General features: G+C 38.3%; 1 protein-coding gene across 13 annotated transcripts in view; it reads left to right on the top strand.

The window, feature by feature from the left end:
* SORBS2 (sorbin and SH3 domain containing 2) overlaps positions 1-16541 on the top strand; it is a 167164-nt gene that overhangs the window by 28685 nt on the left and 121938 nt on the right. Inside the window, exon 1 of one of the 13 annotated variants that reach the window (XM_068942677.1) lies at positions 12907-12982. The exons of the other annotated variants lie outside the window; for them this stretch is intronic. Coding sequence (XP_068798778.1) covers positions 12922-12982 — 61 coding nt within the window. The 5' untranslated portion in view covers positions 12907-12921. Of the gene's footprint in view, positions 1-12906; positions 12983-16541 lie in introns of those variants that run through there. 13 annotated transcript variants of the gene reach the window in all.

Below are 16541 nucleotides of genomic sequence, written 5' to 3'. Positions count from 1 at the left end.
TGTGTGTAGTTTATTTGTAGCAGAGTTCTGTTGCATGTGGAAGCAAGGAGTGACAAAAACATTTACTTTGATCTAGAGACTAAGTGAATCATTAACCATAGATTGCAGTGTCTTAGTTGAAAAAAAGGTTTTGACTATAAACTGTAGTGTGTGGGGAAGCAATCAGGCAAGGAAATAGATAATGGCATAAGCAGCCCTAAGTTTCTGGTTTCCATTTAACCCAGGCAAGTAAATGATCACAAATTGTTACAGTAGTTTGTATAACAGTTGGTGGGCTCAACCAAGTCAGTTAAGGACTTTAGTCCATTTGACATGGGCACTTCTGTGCTGGCAAAGCAGCATCTCCATAGATGAAACTGCCAGTATTCCAGGCTAGCTGTGGCCTCTTTTGTGTCTGGCATAAGCAAGGAATTGCAACTCCTGTATTTCTCAAAGTCATCACAGTCTGAACCCAAGGTGTGTTTATTGAGTGAAGCTAGGATGTTTGTTTTGACTATCATTCTGAAAATGCTGTGTGGAGTAAATACAACAGTCCATGTTTCTAGGCAATGTTTGAGGCTTAATTCGACTTAAAAATCCAAGTCCTTGTTTACAAGACAAGGTGGAGTAATTGTGATCGAGTCAAGCTTCATGCTGGATTTGCCCATAATTGGCAGAGGTGCAAATAAAATCAGGGCATGAGAATTAAGCTGATTTCTCATAGCTCAGTCTGTAATATAAATATGCTTTTTTGAGCCCAGATGTCTGAATATTTGTAAATAGGAATAGACCGTAAGGATCTGCATGAGAATAATCTGGTTTCTGAGTTAGGGCGTAGAATTAGGTATGGATGTGACTAAAGGGGAAGAGAAGGGCAATGAGCTGAAGCAAATTTATTCCTCTGTAAGGATGTGCTTATCTTGACACTTTAAACTGCTCATCAGATATGTGTTTAGAATAATTGTCCCTTGAATGTTTCAGTGGGTATAAAACTGACAGTCACAAATTCAGAGGTGTTTTTTCTTGCTTTCTAATGGACTCCAGGATTTGACCTCTGCTGAAAATAACTCTTGGCTCGCTGGAGCCACAAGAAGACAGAACTATTTGAGGGCGTATGGTCAAGGCTTAGCTGTTAGGGCTGTGTTTATCATACTATGCATGTGATAACTAGACAAATAGAGGAAATCGTCATGAGGGTAAAACACAGAACTAAAATCTTGCCTAAATCATTATTTTTGTAACTATTAATAAGCCTGAAGAATATTTCCTGCATTAAAATGTTGTTACTTGAGAGCATTCTATTTTTATTTTTGATATTGCTCTTGCATATTTTAGTTTAATTTTTTTTCCTTCTCTGCCCTCACAATGACAACCTTGAGGGGTCACATTGTTTGGGTTTCTAGATTTTTCCAAAGGGCCTTGCCCTAGGCCGCTCACTCTTGCACCAACTTCATTGTTGTCTCTCAGCATAACCATTATTGGTTAGTGTTTAGTGATGCTGTTTCAGTCCTTGGGTTTACAAACACATTATCTGCCTAAAAAGTCTATTATAAATCTTTGCTTGTTAACAGGTTTCTGATAATTCAGCTGCCAGTAAAAGCATGTTTTTAACATTCTCTTGATTATTTAAAGCGCTTCCGTCACTTCATATTTGCTGTGCATCCTTATGATTCCAGTGGAAAAGTTTCTTTATGACAAAGAAATAAGCACTGTCCTAATGAAGTATTTTACTAGAGATGTTATTGCTAGCTGCTCTGTTTAAATGTGGTAGCATGCTGCAGGACTAGGTGAGTAAGGAGCTGGATTCCCAATCTTTTCTTTGCAATGGTGTACTCAGCCAGTAATGCATTTCTACTGGTGTTGTGCGCTCACTGGAGAAGACAGTAAGAAGGACAGACTTCTTGTCGGTGAAGTGGACTATATAAGCATTACCTCCAATGCTTGAAGTAGCTAATGAAGAGCTGCAAATCATACTTCTTACCAGCAGATCACTTTTTAAAGCTGCATCTTTGATTTTATTTATTTTTTTTCCATCTGATGCATAAAGTCTATTCTACTTGGGGAGGAAGATTCAGTCTGTGCTTACTGTTTGAATGTACTGGCTTAAAAAAATGCATTTGCTATCAAGATGAGGGTGCCTTCAATCCCCTTTTTAAGATGTATATTTATAAGAACAAGAGGGCGCTGCAATCGTTTGTCTCAACTGAGTGTCTCATAGTATTGGAGTGGGTTTTTCATGGCTGCAGCACAGAGTTCTGGTCTCCTGTTACTTCTGAATAGACAAATGACTTACAGATTTAAGAAAATCGTTATGATGTGATTGCCATGACTGTGATGCAGAAAATATCACGTGCTTGGTTGGACCCAGGCAAACAACCATGTGGAGTTAGTTAAAATAGGCAATGTGAAGCTTCCATTCACCCATGCAGGATAGTTTTGCATGTGCTTAACTGTTTTTTCATAACACTTAGCCCTCTTCAATCTGACAGGCTGTTTCTACACTGGTGGTCAAGGTACTGCATGGATGTGTCATGGCTGGTACACAGATGTGCAGCCTGACAGGGTGGGACCTGACTTGTCCTTCTGCTCACATGAGTCTGGATAACCTAGGGACCAGCACATCTCATGAAGAATAGGACCCAAGCTGTAGTTAAACACAGTAATTTGGAGGCTTGGCTCTTGTCGAGTCCCTCACTTGAAGTCATGAATGCCCTTCAGTTAGTCCCCTTTTGTAAAAGGCTTTTTTTTTTTTTTTAGGGTCATGTTCCATTCTTCTGTCCTGCCAGAGCTCTCCCCCATCCCAGTTTCCTGCAGATTTTTCACTAAGATTCAAGAGTAAACACTAATTTTGTTAAATACAGTTTTTATTTGTATGCATACAGTTTTTTTAGTGAAACGGTTTTGCACAGCGTAACTGTAGATTGCTTTGAATCGGCTCGCTTCAGTGATAAAGCTTATAGTCTGATTTCTTAATTATATTACCCTAAACAAGGTGATGAACTCCAGCACTGGGATTAGTATGAGTATGTGGGAGGGCAGAGAGGCCCCTCTTTAGTTCTTCTACAGCAATCAGTCTAACCACACCTTTATCCAGCTAGGGAAAAAATTTTGTTCCCCAAAGGAATGTATGAAGGAGATATGGGTAAGTTGGGTTTATATAGGGTGCATTTATTCTTTTGTTCTTTTCAGGTGGGATCCAGCTAGGTGCTGGTGCTCTCTAATACCTGACCTAGGTATACATAAATTGTCAGCACAATTCCTTTGTCTCCTTCAGCACAGGCAGCCCAACAGCAGTGCTCAGATAAAAGCAGTCACGAGGTATAGGATTACAGAAAGTCAGTGAAAGCAAAGTGCAATAGGTAGAGAAGTTCCCCTGCCAAAAAGCTGTCACTTAAGGTGCCCTGGATTTTTTTTGTTGTTGTAATTATAAGTTGAGAGAGCTATGTGAAAACTGTTGTTTAATATCAAATGCTTTCTTTAAGCTGGTCAGCTGAATTCTGAGTGATCTAATGTGAGGGAAGAAAGCCTGGTCTAGATGATACTTGTTCTACCTCAATGCACAGCAAAAATTAGTAGACATGTGATAAGCCACTGGACTGTCATCATACTAGATAACAGGATTGTCAGCTCTCCCAGTCTCTTGAGAGGAGAAAAGCAACCACTGATTCTTCTGTCAAGGCAACTTTATGCTACCCTATATCCCAGGCTGGTTACCAGGCTGTTTAGTCATAAATGTGGTTACTCTTATACTACTTCCTTAACAAGATAGTCTTGTAAAAATAGAGTTATACAAAAAGTCTTTGGCTGTATAATTTCCTGATAGTTAGCTCACAAATGCAGTGAATGAAATGCAGAATTGATGAAATAAAAAATTCAAAGTAAAGATGTATAATCATCAGAAAACAGATAGCAGTACACCTCAAACCTCAAGCTAAACTTTCCAGAAAAAAATGAAGATTGAACACATCCAAGTTACTGTTTTGATAATTTGGCACTTACCTCTTTAGAATCAGTAGAGATTTGCTAGTATGTAAGGTATACATAACTTGTGTGGACCTTTTAGTCCTTTTTCAAAATTGGGTACCTCAAATTACTATATTCCAGTATGTTCACTAAAGGTGGAAGTAGTTTCATATATTGACTTCACAAATTGTCTTTGAAGTGCTGTCAAATACTAAAAGGCAAAACACTTGTTTTCTTTTTACACTTTTACATTATAGATTTGCTTATTGATGTCATAGGAGATCTGGTAAGTTACACACTAGGCAAAATACTTAACAGAATAATGACAGAAGAAAAATATACTGAAAAAGATATGTTACTGGAAAACATCTGTAGAAGAGCACTGTAGTAGTAGTTTGATGCTTTTGATTGTGTTAAAGCACGGTACGTTATTAAGAATTTAAAAGGAGTTTCTCTAGTGTTCCTTCCTTTTTTTGTCAGTAAGTTCTGCACAGGGCAGTGTCAACATTGACATACATTACATAGATCCACCTGAAATCCATTAAAATCAAGCAAGAGGGGTTGGGCTAAGGGTTAACTGTGGACCTGGACCATTAGTTGTTACACAGAGGGAAATTTATTTAAAACTGTTGGCTTTAATTTTCAATTTTGGAAAAAAAAAAAAAAAATGCGAAGCTTTTAGTGCAAACACCCTGTGAATATCCTGGGTGAGGCCCATTCCCTTGCCTGTTCTAGCACATAAACACCTACGCTTATGTTATTATCCAAGAGCTTGAAGTCCTAGCCTTTCTTATACAAAAGTGTCATAAAATTGCAAAGATTTTGTTAGATCCTATGTCTTAGAGGCTGAAAATGAATTACGTGCCTCACTTTCTCATCTTGTTAGGTAAACTGTTCCTTTTGCCCTTTAATGCCTCACTTCGTGTGCTAAGAGCAGCACATTTACTTATGTGATAGCTTCAACCTTATGTATCTCTTTTTATTAGACAATGGATTAAGGCTTTCATCACTCTTAGCAGAATATTGCCACATATGCATTTCATTGGTTTAGCTTGTCTTCACTCTTGTACCTGTTGAGATTCACAGCTCTGAGCTGTTACACATCCTGGATGTCCAGACCTACTGCACTTGAGCCGTACACAGAATGATCCTATACCCAGTGCACAAGACAAATGCACCTGGATTATCTCATGTGCAAATGCAAGCTGATTTTAGTGTCTACAAAGACAGCTAGTATAGAATTTTACCCATGTCCAATCAGAAGGTTACTAGTAAAAACAGCAGTGGATTACTGTTAAAAGCAGCAGTCCACTGCAGGCAGTGAGATAGAGGTAGGTGAACTCACTGTTTTTTTAACAATCTGTTAGAAGAGTACAGGTGGTCTGGGAGGACTAAGGCCAAGATTTTAGGGAAAAAAATCTCTTCAAGGAGGTTTTCCAACAATTCTTAAGTGATGTAGGAACTTGAAACCTATTTAGCCCTTCAGTGAAATGAAGAAGAATTCTTAAGAATCAGATTGTAGTGATAGGCGTTCAAGATTCAGACAGATGCAAAGTAAGAATTTCAAAAGCATGTAAACTCCTCCAACTCAAACTAGTTCAAGGATCTAAGGTGCTTTTGAAAAGGTGCTTTTCGAGAATCCTGTGTTAAGCAGACATTTTCCTCAGTTGTACACTTGAAGTTCAGTATTTAAAAAAAGACTCAGAGTGGACCCACTGAGTGTTAGTCTCTTCACTATATAGTCAGTACTCTTCTATATGTAGTCAGAGAAGCTCCATCAGGAGGAAGTTTGATCTGGAGTAGGCTTAATCACGACTTGAAAGTGTCTGTTTCTTTCAAGTAAATAGAAGGTCCTGAGTTGGAAATTATTCCAACTTAAGTGCAATGAATCTAATCCTTAATTTGTGTTGCCATCTGTTGTCATTTCATGCATGAGTCTATTTGTGCTTCATTAAGTCTCACTTCTCTCTCATAGTTTTTGAGAATTTTAGTTTTATTTGCTTAAATGTGAAATATCTAGGTAAGGCTTGAAAATATATTCCGTTTGTGTCCTAATCAGAGGTTAGGTTAGCTCTAATTACAGAAGGTGATTCTCAAGTATTTTAAATAATTCTTTTAAGCACTTATTTTAAACTACCATTTTCGGAATGGCTGATATTGGTGATATTGATGAAATGTGCTGTTTCTGGAGTTGCTGGGTGCATATGTTAAGGTAATTAAAACATCTTCTGCAGACAGGTAGGGGGAAACAACTACTTAGAATGTTTAGTTTAAACTTGTTCAAGTTTGAGCATATGTACAGCAATACTGGCAAATGCACAACTGATCTAGATTGTGGTTTTGGTCTGTCAGCTTAGTTCAAGGGGAGGAACCTTGTCTACTTCTGGTGATCATCTTCCTTGGTTTAGAAAAAATGTGCCAGAGACCCTCTTTGAAGGGTACAGGATTGAGTCTGCAAAGTAGAAGTAGTACTCCCTGGTGAAACAAACAGTACCAGAAGTCACAGTGCCTATGCTTTTCCCTTTCCCCACACATGTGCGTGTGTCAGGAGAAAAGGTATCTAGGCAAGCATGCAAATCTCTTCTGTGCTGGGGTCACCTATTACTGCCAATTTAAGATGGCTGGCTGTGAATTTTTTGATAGCTGAGAAATAATCTGTGGACACAAATCCGTGAAGGTATCAATAGTTGTCTGAAATGAAATATAATGAACTTGACTGTGAGATGTAAAATAACACCAAAGAAACAGCTATGAAAGTAGCTTGATGCAAGACAGAACTCCTTACTGATTTTAGGTTTCAGAGTGTTTGACTAGAGGGTGGCAAGGGGAAATGCTGGTATTTTCAAAGGCTTTTCAGGTTGCTGTTTTCCTTTTCTGCTTAAGCTATCCCTGGGAAGAGTTGAAAGCAATGTATTAGCATTTCTTTCAATGGAAGATACAGCTTCAAGCACTGGAATTTCTTTCCTCACCTCCCCCAGTCAGTGCTGGTTACACTAAATCCTGTGTTCTTAGCTTGGTTAGATGAATTTTCCATCTTAATGGTAATCTGCCTATTCCTGAGTGAAGCAGATTCCTGAGTGAAGCAGATCAATCTTCACAAAGCTGGAACAAAGCTTTTCATTTAAAAACGTTATGAAATGTTCTGGTTGTAAGGTAATTTCAGCAACACATTTCTTTCAGTGGCTGCTGCCATTGCATAAAAACCTCCTTAATTTCCTGGTTAAACAGACTGCTGAAAATGGTAAATGGTGAATGAATGCTAAAGTAAATATGCAGACTCCAAAATTTCCTCAATTAAAAAAAATCTGGCAAAGCAGAGTAAAGTAACAAACTGTCTTTTCAATTTTAAATATGTAATCAAGTATAGAATGTGTTGAGAGAGGTTTTTATGCAAGTGCTTTGATTTCATTTCAAGTGGCCCCAGGATGCTGAGAGATTTTTTAAGTTAGCAGTTATACTTTCTTGGTGGCAGTAATGAATCTAATGCAGTCTCCTTGAAAGCAACATGGTTTGCATAACTATCTTGCTGCTTTGGGAATCTCTTGACAGAGAACACTTCTTACATGTTCACTTACCTTAAAAAAGAACTGACACCGGGTTCTCAGAATTTTGCTTGTAAATCAATGATGTGCTAAAAATGTCGGGGAAAACAAAATCTGGTCTCGTTGATCTGCAGTAGCGTTTCAGAGGTAGGAAAAAAAACAGTAGGTTTAATTAGGATCAAATATTATTAAGCACTTGTTAGATGAACTGAGTGTATTCAGTGATGGAGAAATTGTTTGCGGGTAATGTGCTGTACTGGTAACATACGAGGCATGCAGGGTTGAATAAACGTGTATAGAGTTTTTTCTTGTGGAATGCCTTTTGGCTAAAGAGAAGTTTTATTTACTTGGTGTGTCGTTTTCCCATCCTTAGGTACCTCAATCAAAATTTATTTTAAAGACTGTCCTATTCAATTGATAGGTTAAAGTGCTCAAGGATATTTTATTTCTTCAAACACTAAGCATTATTTTTCACCTGTAAAACGAGTATGAGGAAACTGGTAAGCGAGGTAGTGAGAAATGGGCTTAAATATTTGAAGAGCTTGTGTGCTGCATCTTTAGTGTGTCCAGGTATAGTAGGTTGTAATAATGAACCAAAGAATTATCTAAAGACCCAGGTGAGAGAGCTAACCATGCAGCCTTTATTGAACCAAGAGGCTCTAAATCATTCTACCCCCTATCATTAAGACAAATATTTCTTGATTTCTAGCAAATCAACAGTACTGAAAATAAAAACTTGTTCTATGACTTCAAGGTGTGACCTTCAAAATGTTTACCCCAAACACTATCCTTCTTTTCCTTATTGAGGGCTGGAACTATCACTAGTTCAGACTTGCCTTGCTTCTTACTAAATTGCTCTTGTTACATCTTCAGCTAAGACAAATAGCTAGAATCAAGTGCGAAGATATAAGACAATAAGGATAAGCTGAGTGGAGAAACTGCATTCAGTCAGCAATGTTCTGTGCTAATTCCTAAGCTGTACAGAGTTCTCTGTATGGGTGCTGAGGCTTTCCAGATGTGACCAGATTTCACAAGGAACAATTGCAATCAGTTCTTTGTATGGAGTTGTAATTGTAGAAAAGTTTCATAACAGTGATCATAGGGCAATATGACTTCTCTTTAAAAAGAAGTTTCAAAATTAGGGCTGACCTTTGCCAAAAACCAAGTAGTACTGCTCAAAGGGAGTTGCTTTTTGTGCTAAGTATAGTCTCTAAACCCCAAAGAAATTATCTTTGCAAACTAACGAAGGTAAAAATGAGGCATTGTAGCCTGTGGTACTGCTTTAAAGCCTCAAATGTAAATGCAAGGGTTGAAACTAGGTCAACTACTTGCTAGCTGTATTTTTTTAAATAGCACCTAGTATACTGCTGTCGAAAGGGGTCATCTCTATTCTTCTAAAACTGAGGAACAGTGGCAGAAGAACGCTGTTTGAGAATGGCCTAATGGCTGTGAATACCGGCAGTTTATGCTGTGTTTGTTTCTATGTTCTGTTATTAAAAAGGTAATGAGGGGTAGCTTAATCCTTATTTTAAAATGATGAGGTGGAAAAAATACAGGGGCCATATGTGAGAGATACCGAAGTGTTAGCTATTAAAGTCTTCTGTGAAAGTGAATTCTATTTCTTTGTGTCAAAAACCCACACTGATTAGCACTTGTCATAGCAGCAGCCGTGTTCAACATTTAAGGAACAAGTGAAAAGAGACTGCAGTTTTTCAAGTTTAATAAGAGCACTATAATATGCTGTCTTTGGATCAATGCAAACAAACATTACACATTAACATTAGCTCTCTCTGTGGTTAGTGCTTTGTATTGTTTGTTTCAGTGGCAGCAGTCTGGCTGTTTGCAGTTGTAGCCCCCCAAACGCATGCAGTTTGGTATCTAATTTAGCACAAGAACAGGCAAAATATTAGCAAGAGGTGACTGTGAGCAGGGAGGATTGGGAGTGCTTGGCAGTGTTAAGTCACTGAGGGATTCTTTGACTAGGTGTTCCCACGCTTAGTCTTCAGCCCAAGTTTGTGTAGTGCTTTTTATCCTGTTGACTCTAATTCCTGAAAACTTTCCAGTTAATTGAATTAACTTTCTCCTACTGCACTATTTTGTCTTGACATCAAGACCTTCTCAGAACTAAACCATGTCAGATAAGGTCCATTGCTAAAAGAAGAGGGTGCAATGCATATTTTTACCGTTGCTGGGGTAAAGATATTCCCAGTAAGTGTTTTATAGCACGATAATGTTTTCATCAGAAGTTCTGCATCAGTACTCTACTTGATAAATTCTACCTGAGGTATAGAGGATATATGCTTTTAATTTGGTAATGATGATGCATAAAATAGATGTCTAGGAGACAACTAAGAAAATGCAGTACCTGTATGAATGCTAATAGTAGGGATAGAGAGAATAGTGTGTGGAAATCTTATAGTATCTGGGGGTTATAGTTGGATAATGTAAAATGGCAGTTCCTGAAAAGTTTGCGACTTCTTGCAAGCCTTGGCAAATGCTTTATGGTTCCTGGTGTCACACTGAAGATCGAGTGTTACAGGCAAAAGGTGAACATGTGTATGTGAAGACAATTTATTGTTAGTCCAGTTGATGTTTTAAGTTTAATCAAAATACAAAAAGTTACTAATCTAGCTACAGTAACACTGACACTCGTAGTCCACATTAATAACAAAGCCTCATTAATAATCCCTTTAAAAACGTAAATCCCTGAGACTGGTGATTTTGGTCTTCAGGAGAATGGAGGAAGGTTCCCATGAGTTGTCAGCATCCCCAGATCTTCACCGGGAGGAGAATGACGCTTATGGCGGAGGTTTTTTCTTCTTTTTGCTGCCAGGCCTTTACCACACAGGGTATTTCCAGTGCTGAAGCTAAAGCAGCTCAGGCAGCAGGCAATAGCTGCTGCACAACTATTTAAACCAAGCTAAAAACGGGCTCAAGCAGAGTCCAGTGCTGACAAGCCCTGAGACCCTGCACGGCTGTGTTGGTGCAACGCCTGAGGCTTTTCACTAACAGCAGCAAAAAAATATATTTAGTGGACTACTCTGGATCTGGGCAAGGCAGGCATACGAACTTCATTTTATGTCACTTGCCCACCCTCTTTCCTTTTGGAGTAAAGGGAAAACCAATGTTTAAAATATGTCTATTAGTGTCCTCAAATCTTAGGATTTCTCCTGTGAAGCTGCTTCACCTTTTGGTGTTGTCTGTTGCCTAGTGCTGGATACAACTAGGTTCCCTTCTCTTTCGTGCTTATCAAAATGTGTCTGGTAAGAAAGATTTTTTTCCATGTCAGGAATGTTTATTTTAACAATTTCTTAATTCCTGTGTATGTTTAGTTATGAAGCACCCAGTTCTTTCAGCACTTCTGGAAACACTCAATGTCCAAACTTTCAACTGAAAGTTATTCTCTTTTTAGCAAACTTGAGGTTGCTGTGATTGGGATCAGGACAGTGGTTTGAAGGAGCTAGTGCAATGTACTCCATGTAGTATGGGAAGCTTTTACAGTGACTCTTAAGACTCACCTGCTCTCTAGTGAGGAAAGATCTACAATTTTTTACCTGAGAGCGAAAAAGTGGCAAAATGTTCTTCAGAAGTGTTTTTAAATTACATGCAGTGAAAATAACTGAGACTGATATGGTAAAAGTGTCCTTTAATAGATTTATTAGTAACACTTCTATTTGACCATTAAAAAGGATTACATTCTGGAACTTCACAGTCAAATAATATTGTGTACAATTAAGAGAAAATTCTCTTCTCCACATTGTAAACTTACTTTTCTCTCTCCTATGTAAGAGCAGCCCATATTAGATTCTGACACTGCAGCTTCTAGAAGCAGGAAAATGTGAGAACTAAGACCTCTAAATCTGAAAGCAGACTTCTCAATTTAAGTCTCTTTTCCTTTAGGAATATTGACTCAGTATCACCAGTGCACAACAGCTGCTGTTTAACAACTCCCTGCACTGATGAGGACAGCAGCTGAACCACCAGCACTCTGTAGACTAAACTGGAATAAGTATTTGTTGATGAGCATCTGAGAACGATAGCTGGAAGGCAAAATTCTTAAGAGCTTCTTAATATAAAGAGACTCAGGCATAGTGCCTTGCAGAGGTTGACATTGCAGGTCCTGATGAGTAGCTTGTTAGCACAGAAGCATGTGGAATGGTTGTCAAGACACTGGACATGTTTTCAAATGTGGCCTACAATTATATGTGCTATTTCATATGTATGATGTTAATTGCGTGCGTAACTTGTGGTCTGCTGGCCCTCGTGCGCATCCCAATACAGAATTTACATGTGATTTTTTCCTTTCAAGTGGTTAATGAAAGTCATCAGAAATAGACACAATCGTAGATGAATGCTAATAAGACATTCTTGAATGTACCTATTTACACTTGTATCTGTATTATAGGCTGAACTACTTCCTAGTCTCTGCTGACATAACTTACTTCAGTATAGAAATCCAGTCCCTGCTGTATTCCACGCTGGATGTAGATGGGACAGTGAGCTTGAGATTTCTGAAATTTTTTGAGGCCTATGGAAAAGTTTGTGCGATGAAAGGTTTAGATACCTGAACAAGCAGGAAAGCGTGCTAATTCTAGAACAGAAAGCATGTAAACATGGCACCATACCTGAGCTCATAAGCTCTGCTTGGGTAATAAGTTGGGGCTGTGCTGTTTTTAGGATTATATGGCTGCCTTTTGTGCTGTGGTATGCTTTGGAAACCTATGAGCTTGGAACGATGCTAACTTGACATTTCTGTGCTGTAGACAATTGTATGTTACAGACACATCCTTAGAAAGCTGAGTAGTTTAAACTCAGCACTACTGCTTGTCTTAGATGTTCCTTAGGTGACTTTGAATCCCAATCTAGAAACTGTATCCCAGTTCTGTTGTTTCTGTACTTATATGCTTGGCATCCCTGGGAGTTCTGCATGAAATCTGATAGCAGGAATTGGCACTTGCACATACATCTCTTATTAAAGAGAAATTGCTTGTAGTCTTGTTTCATAATGGACAGTACCGTTATCTGTACTGTTACTAGTAGACAAAGTTATGGCAGTTGTTTATGTGTTTACCCTTGTCAGCTATTGTGCACTGAATTTGATTGTTTCCACAAGAATTCTTCAGTGGTCTGTGTATTTGTTCACTGTGGTTTCTCTGACAAGCATGAAATACCTGATGTTCATGACATGCATCAGTCGTAAAATGTAGTACAAAAAGTAGAGGTATAAAAGGTTTTCTTCCTAGCATTAAAAGCTGGCGGACCCGAAACATTTTAATTCTTACTGAACTTGGTAGACAATAGTGTTTCCACTTCTTAAAATGAATATGCATCTTTCTTTTGACTTTTCTTTGAGCAGCTATAGTCCTTGCATGTGATACGGAAAGACTAAATACGTGGAATGAGCTGTGCTTATCTGCATTGTTTCTGCAAATAATATATGCTGCACGTGCTGTCGTCTTGTTTTCTTGAGGACTTGAGTTTTCCATCATCTGTATTTTGTAAGTATTGTTGCTTAACCCATTGCAAAGAGAGAAATTCTTCCCCTCCCCTCACCCAAATCTCATACCTATCAGGACTCTTGCCCATCATTTCTCTGGAAATGAATACTGCTACCATTTTTTAAATTTGAAATAGCAGTTCATGTGCAATAAGTGTCTATATAGAGCATGGCTTTTAAATGTATAATGAGTAATTCCTATATGTAAGAAGGGAAGGGCAAATTAAGACTGGCAAAAAGTGAAAGTATCAACAAAATCTGTTGGCATTTGGAGTTTCTGGAAAGCAGAGAATATTAAAACTTTGCAAGCCATCCACATTCAGCCCTGAGGTTTTGTTGTCTTGTCACTGATGTTGAGTTATTTGTATTGCCGATACTTTGTGTGTGAAACAGGGGAGGGTCTGAGGGAAATGGGTTTTGTGTCAGCTTTTCAAAAGAGCCAGGCACCCTCTGTCTACATCTGCTTTTTTTCTGTTAGCATAAATACGTTTTTTTCTTTATAAAGACCAAAGAAGCAGATTCACGCAAACAAATAGCAAAGGATTTGTACGTGAGAGCCTTTGGGCAAAAATACACTAATAAATGAAGCCTAAATAGTATTCGGTACAACTGTCCTTTCTTGTGTAGGTTAAAGGCCTCATTTCTAAAGGTAATAGTTTGATTGTTAGCAGAGCATAGTTATAAACACATAAATAGCCCATAATATGCCTAGTGTATGGATTTATTGTGTATGTGAGGCTGTGCCATGTGCCAGATGTTTAATAGCATTAAAATAAATGACCAGTGTTTTAAGGAGCAACATTTTCATTACTCTGAAAGGAGGAAGACTGTCACACCCTTCTGATTTCAGAGGTGCATTGCGTTAGCTTTGTTTAGGTTTTTGCAGTAGAAGCAGACAGTTTGTCAACATTAACAAAATATAATATTTACTGTAAGGCAAGATAAGTAATGCAGTATCAACTTGTTTATCATTCTTTATTAAGCTTTATTAAGCTTGACAGCTAATTTGCCAGCTCCCTTCCCCCAACTCTTATATTGCTAAATTTCTAATATTCTGATGACTGAATCCTCTGACTCCAACTGAAAAATCAAATTTACTGTTGGTTTTCCTGCATAAGGAACTGCATCCAATCAGTACATTAGGGGTCAGAGATATACATTGGGTCTCATAGCGCAGACAGGGTGGAAAAGAAAAGGAGAAAAAAAATCTTCTGGTTTCCACGGGGATTTTGAGTATGCATGACCAATCAGGTATGTAGGGAAATCTGACTTTAAAGGTTCCCACCTAATAGGGCTGCCCCTTTGCCACATACCAGACAAGAAGGCTTTGGATGCTTTTACTATATAAAGATATGTTTACGTCAAGGAGTCTGATTGACTTTTTTGTAAACTGAAATATTGTTTGCTATTAGAAAAGAAACATCATCTTGTTGCTAGATATGGAAAAAATATTTGGAGTTGACATTTTTAGAGTGAATTACAGAAATAGTATGTGTAAAAAGCCTGACAAAGCCGAAAGCATAAAAATATCCTTGAACTTGTTCTGCTGCAAAATAGTGGAGTTAAAGCAGCTTTTCGATTCCTATATGTTTGTAGGAACACGTCTAGTGTTTTTAGATAAGAGTGTGTGCAGTAGGAAAATATCTGCTTTCCAGTATGCGGAAACAGTGCTGGAAATCTGTTTAACCTATTTTTCTCTCTATAGGCCTAAATCTAGCAAAGTTGTACAGTGCATGCTTGCTTTTAGCTTGGAAATAATCCTATCCTTATAGGAAAGCATGTTCTTGTATCTTACTGAAGACCACAGGATTTAGGAGTGGATATAAAGGACTTTGAATCAGAACCTTAGTATTTTTAAATCAGAAAGGAGCAGCAGCAGCCAGTTCAGATATAGCCAGTGTTACCACTTCTGGTAGTTGAATCGGAAAACTGCAATCCTCTGCAGTATGTGCAGCATCTGTCTCTTAGATATAGCCCTATCAAGATCTGTACAAGGATATATATCAATTCATAGTTGTTAATAGAAAAATTATTTGAAGCTTCTGGTTTATCCTCAACTTAATTTTTCTTCATTTCTAAACTTCCTTGTAGATTGTCTCCTATGTTAGAAAAGTGCTTAGTCATAGGGAGCAATTATCCTTTGTTCACAGGAAACTTTTAATTTGGCTAAAATTGATTTAAAAAAAAAAAAAAAAACAGTTCTTAGGCTGCCAGATCTATTTACCGCTTTGGGAGAAAAGTTCACCCTTGGCCTCCCTTATTCTCTGTGCAGATTCCTGTATTGTGCCCAAACAATTGGCAGCCGGATGGTAAGATGCCTGATGGAGAGTGCAGCAAGCCCAAGATGATACTTTGTTGCTTCCGAACAGATGCAACCTTCTCAGTTGTGCTTCTCTTGTCCTTCTGTGGCATCATGGTGCAACATGCTGCAGCATAGTATTAGTACAAAGCCTTGAAGCTGTAGGGTCCTCATTTGAAAACCCGCAGAAACCAAAGGTTATTTTGGGACCTTTGCATCCTTCAGATATGGCTTAAGATGTGTAGGTCTCATCCCTCTAAGGCAGCAAAGGAAGTTTTACTTTAGGCTTTTCTATCACCCAGTTCTTAAGTATCCTGTTTGCTTACCTATCTTGTTAGGGGAGGGAGGATTTCCAGTGAAGGCTGTTGTCAGTGTATAGATCAGCTGAGGCTCCCCAGCCTTTAAATGGAGATAGCCTGCCCAGGTGCTGTGCTGCCTGAGCCATGAACAGGCTGGTCAAGGCAGGAGCAGGGCCTTGCTGCAGTTTCCCTCAGCTCACCTCCCTTTCATGTGTCAGAAAGCATTGCTTGGCTGATGCTTGCTTGTGGAAAACGTCTGACAAAATGATCAGATCCCATGAAACAATCTGGAAATTATTATAGTAACTGTAAATGTATTCCATCATTCAAGACTAAATCAGGTGACACTGTAGAAAGTTTTCTGTTATATGTGGAATTCAATACCCCTTTTGTGATTTAGTATTTACTGTGGGAAGGAAAGCAAATATTAAAGTTAATAAGCATACATATCTAAGCATGGTTAGGAATACTGCTTCTGGCTGCCTATGGCCTTGCTCTGTAGTGATTTAATTCCCTTTCTTTCATGAAGAAAATTAAAAATCAAAACATGCTCCTCTACTTTTTTTTTTTAAGTTTATACTTTTAAAATTGTGTGGGACTGGCACTTTCTGATGCATCTTTCTCAAATATGGTCTGAACACTTCCTCATTCTATATATAGAATAAAAAGATTTTAATGAAAGGTTTTAATGAATCCCCGTGAAACAATTGTTTACATACAAAAAGCTATTTGCGCATATGTGGGCTGGGGATGTTTCTGAATAGGACCTATAGTCACCTAATTAGACACGCGTGGCATTATCAGGCATTTGTAGTACTCACAGGACTAGTCCAAGGACAAGGGATCCCTGCTGAAAGTTTTCCATTAAAAAGATAATTGCTTGGCACAAGACCTTTCTGAAAGGCCTGCCTAAATTTTTTCTTGTTCTTTAATTAGGTGGTGAGATCAGGATCTACAAAGAC

The sequence above is a fragment of the Struthio camelus genome, chromosome 4 (assembly GCF_040807025.1).
Source record: "Struthio camelus isolate bStrCam1 chromosome 4, bStrCam1.hap1, whole genome shotgun sequence".
Taxonomy (NCBI): Eukaryota; Metazoa; Chordata; class Aves; order Struthioniformes; family Struthionidae; genus Struthio; species Struthio camelus.
The sequence above is the reverse complement of the archived record's forward strand: the minus strand, read 5'-3'. Positions and strand labels throughout refer to the sequence as shown.